Source organism: Ptychodera flava, chromosome 15 (assembly GCF_041260155.1).
Source record: "Ptychodera flava strain L36383 chromosome 15, AS_Pfla_20210202, whole genome shotgun sequence".
Lineage (NCBI taxonomy): Eukaryota > Metazoa > Hemichordata > Enteropneusta > Ptychoderidae > Ptychodera > Ptychodera flava.
The window spans coordinates 23358213-23361199 of NC_091942.1; the positions used below are offsets into that span (position 1 = coordinate 23358213).

The 2987-nt window shown below is 41.4% G+C and overlaps 1 protein-coding gene across 1 annotated transcript; it reads left to right on the plus strand.

Moving 5' to 3' along the window:
- Positions 1-1160: 1160 nt before the first annotated feature.
- On the plus strand, positions 1161-2664 carry LOC139152307 (cytochrome P450 1A1-like). The gene is made up of 2 exons (XM_070725448.1): positions 1161-1722; positions 2123-2664. Exons 1-2 carry the CDS (start codon positions 1161-1163, stop codon positions 2662-2664), a joined length of 1104 nt encoding a protein of 367 aa, XP_070581549.1.
- Positions 2665-2987: the final 323 nt, after the last annotated feature.

Sequence of the window (2987 nt, forward strand, 5' to 3'; positions counted from 1 at the left end):
AAGTTAACCTTGAAAAGACAAAGATTGTAGTAGTTTTTCGGAACGGTGGTCCACTTCGCAAATACGAACGTTGGTTCTATGAAGGGAAGAGAGTGGATGTTGTTTCATACTTTAAATATTTAGGTATTGTTTTCTCCTGTAGTGGTTTATGGAGCAAAGCCCAAGAGGTCCTAGCTGATCAAGCGTCAAAGGCACTGTTTACTTTGAACTCAAAATTCCTTTATCTTAGGGATGAAGCCATACATGTTTGTTTTAAAAATTTTGACACGAAAATTCTGTCCATTTTAAATTAAGGCAGTGAAATTTTTTTTTCGGGGGGGCATTGTAGGAAATAACATTGAAAAAGTACATGTTAAGTTTTGCAAACAATTACTTAGACAAAAGAAACATGTTATTGACGCTGCGGCTAGAGGTGAACTCGGGAGATTTACGATTAGGAAATTGTAAAATACCGGTTGCGCATTTTGAAAATGAACCACAACAGATATGTATATCATGCCTACCAGGTAACACACCTCATCCGTAGTCATACATAAGAACGTACCATACACAAAAGTTGTCGCATGTAAGCTATATGATGTAGGCCTAATATGTTGGAGTGGTTCAGCAAGAAAAAGTTTTTGCCGACAGGGTCGCAATACTTCTGCAAAACGTTCAATGCACCTTTGATTATCGTCTTCGTTCGTTTCGAGTCCTTGTTTGAAACCAGAGCATTCAGTTCTTCTTCAGAAAGTAGGATAAACCGAGAAATTTCTCGACTATCGTTTCGCTCGTCCGCAGACGGCATCTTTGTTTACATTCCAGTTTGCGCATGCGCCAATGTTTTTGTGACGTCAGCGGGCATCATTTTTCGGAACTGATGCCTGGCAGGCAACAGTTCCGACAAATGATGCCTGATGACGTCGTTTACGTGGATCAGCACAAAAAGAACGCATCCCACGTGACTGTCAATTGGCGAATTAGAACACAGACTGCGGATGAGGTGTGTTACAATGTCCCTTGCAGACGTATAGTTTTCAGTCGCCATTTTATTTTCTTGGTACAGTCCAAAGAGTTCGTTGTTTGCGGACGTCCATGTAACTCTGTAAGTGAAGGTTGCACATCCAAGATCAATACTGAAGTGAGAAAGGCGTGTTTGCATATGACAAACATCCAGAAAGATGTACTGGTTTCTCGTCATTTTGACACTTCTCATCGGAGCGTCTCTGCTGAAACTTGAATGGGGTAAGGGCGGCGTGACACTTGTCAGAATGCCAGGCCCTCGAGGATGGCCAGTCATCGGGTCTCTCCTCTCCATTGGTAAACGACCACACGAAACGTTCTCTCAACTGGCGAAGACCTATGGTAATGTTTTCAAGGTACGCCTCGGAAGTCGAACCATAGTAGTGATGCATGGTATGAAAGCTGTACGAGACGCCCTTTTGAAGCAAGCCGTGACCTTTGCAGGGAGACCTAACTTCTTTAGTATGCAGCGACTCAGCTTTAATGGATTTAACTTTTTCACAGAATCTCACAGCAAAAGGTGGATTGAACAGCGCAAAATGATCGATTCGGCTTTGAAGATTTTCGTTGATGACAGACCAAAAGTCTTGCAAGAAAAGATCATAACAGAAGGCAATGAATTAGTGAGAATTCTGACAAAAGACGGCAAGGGTAACATTCTCGATCCACACGATGACCTACATTTGTCTGTCAGAAATATTCTATCCATTGTACTCTACAGTAAGAGCTTTAGCCATGATAATGATATATTGAAGGAACTATTCAGTGCGCAACAGAAAATTACCGAATATTTAACAGGATAGTCTTGATGACTTTCTGCCATTGTTCAGACGTTTTCCGAGCCAACAAAGGGACGAATTCGACAAGGTGCTTGAGCTAAAACTTGACCTTCTTCGCGAACGAATAAAGGAACATCAGCTGATATTGAAAGACGGAAATCCGGAAGACGTAATCGATTACCTGCTGAATATACGTAAGTACGGCAGAGAAACAAAGGTGGACATACTTCAGAAAGATGAAAACATTGCAGCTATGTTAGATAGTGTGTTTGGAGCAGGGTTTGACACCGTTGGCAAAACTCTCTATGTGTTTTTCTTATATATGATATTATATCCGAAAGTTCAGGAGAAGGCGCAACAAGAGATTGACGCTGTAATCGGAAGGGAGCGTCCTCCAGCCTTCACTGATCGACAAAGCCTCCCGTATGTGGATTCCCTTATCCACGAACTACTGAGACACGCAACATTGGCGCCTCTGTCAGTGCCACACGCTACAGTGAATGACACCAAATTTTATGGCTATGATATTCCAAACGATACTCCTGTGTTCCCCAATCTTCATTCGGCGAACTTTGACGTAACGGAATGGGAAGATCCTGACCAATTCAAACCAGAACGATTTCTCTCACAAGACGGACAGTCCCTGAACAAAGTGAAAACTGCAAAGCTGGCGTCATTCTCTTTTGGAAAGAGACGATATCCTGGTGAACAGCTGGCTCAGAAGGAACTCTTCTTGTTCATCACGTTGTTTCTACAGCGTTGTAACATCAACAAGTGTCCAGGTGATGATCCGAAACTGAAATGGAATCACGGTCTCTCTCTGTCTCCAGACAGGTTCAACATATTGACCACACCGAGAAATCCGTTATCCGACAAAGCCTAATTTTTTTTGCAGACGGAGGAAGACATGAGAACTTATTTTAAGGACACGACCTGACACATAAGCCATCTCGAAATGTTTTGTAATTTTGTTTTCAATTGTTTCACTTTCATGCTTGTTATTAAAAGGTGGAGAAGTACTCTACATGTTCGATCTGTTCAATTGTTCAATTATTGTAATTAATATATTTTGTATTCACACTGTGACTAAATGTGCCGTAGTTTTCTATCGGTATGCTGGACTGATAAATACAAACGTAAAGTTATTAATTCAATCTTGAATTCAAGCTTTAGAGTAAGCCGGTACCTTCAGGTATTCAATTATGA

Bases quoted from the DNA above. Each gene is read 5' to 3' on its own strand.
- LOC139152307 (XM_070725448.1), top strand. From the start codon at position 1,161: ATGTACTGGTTTCTCGTCATTTTGACACTTCTCATCGGAGCGTCTCTG. The intron at 1,723-2,122 runs GTAAGAGCTTTA...TATATCCGAAAG, and splicing joins TCTATCCATTGTACTCTACA to TTCAGGAGAAGGCGCAACAA.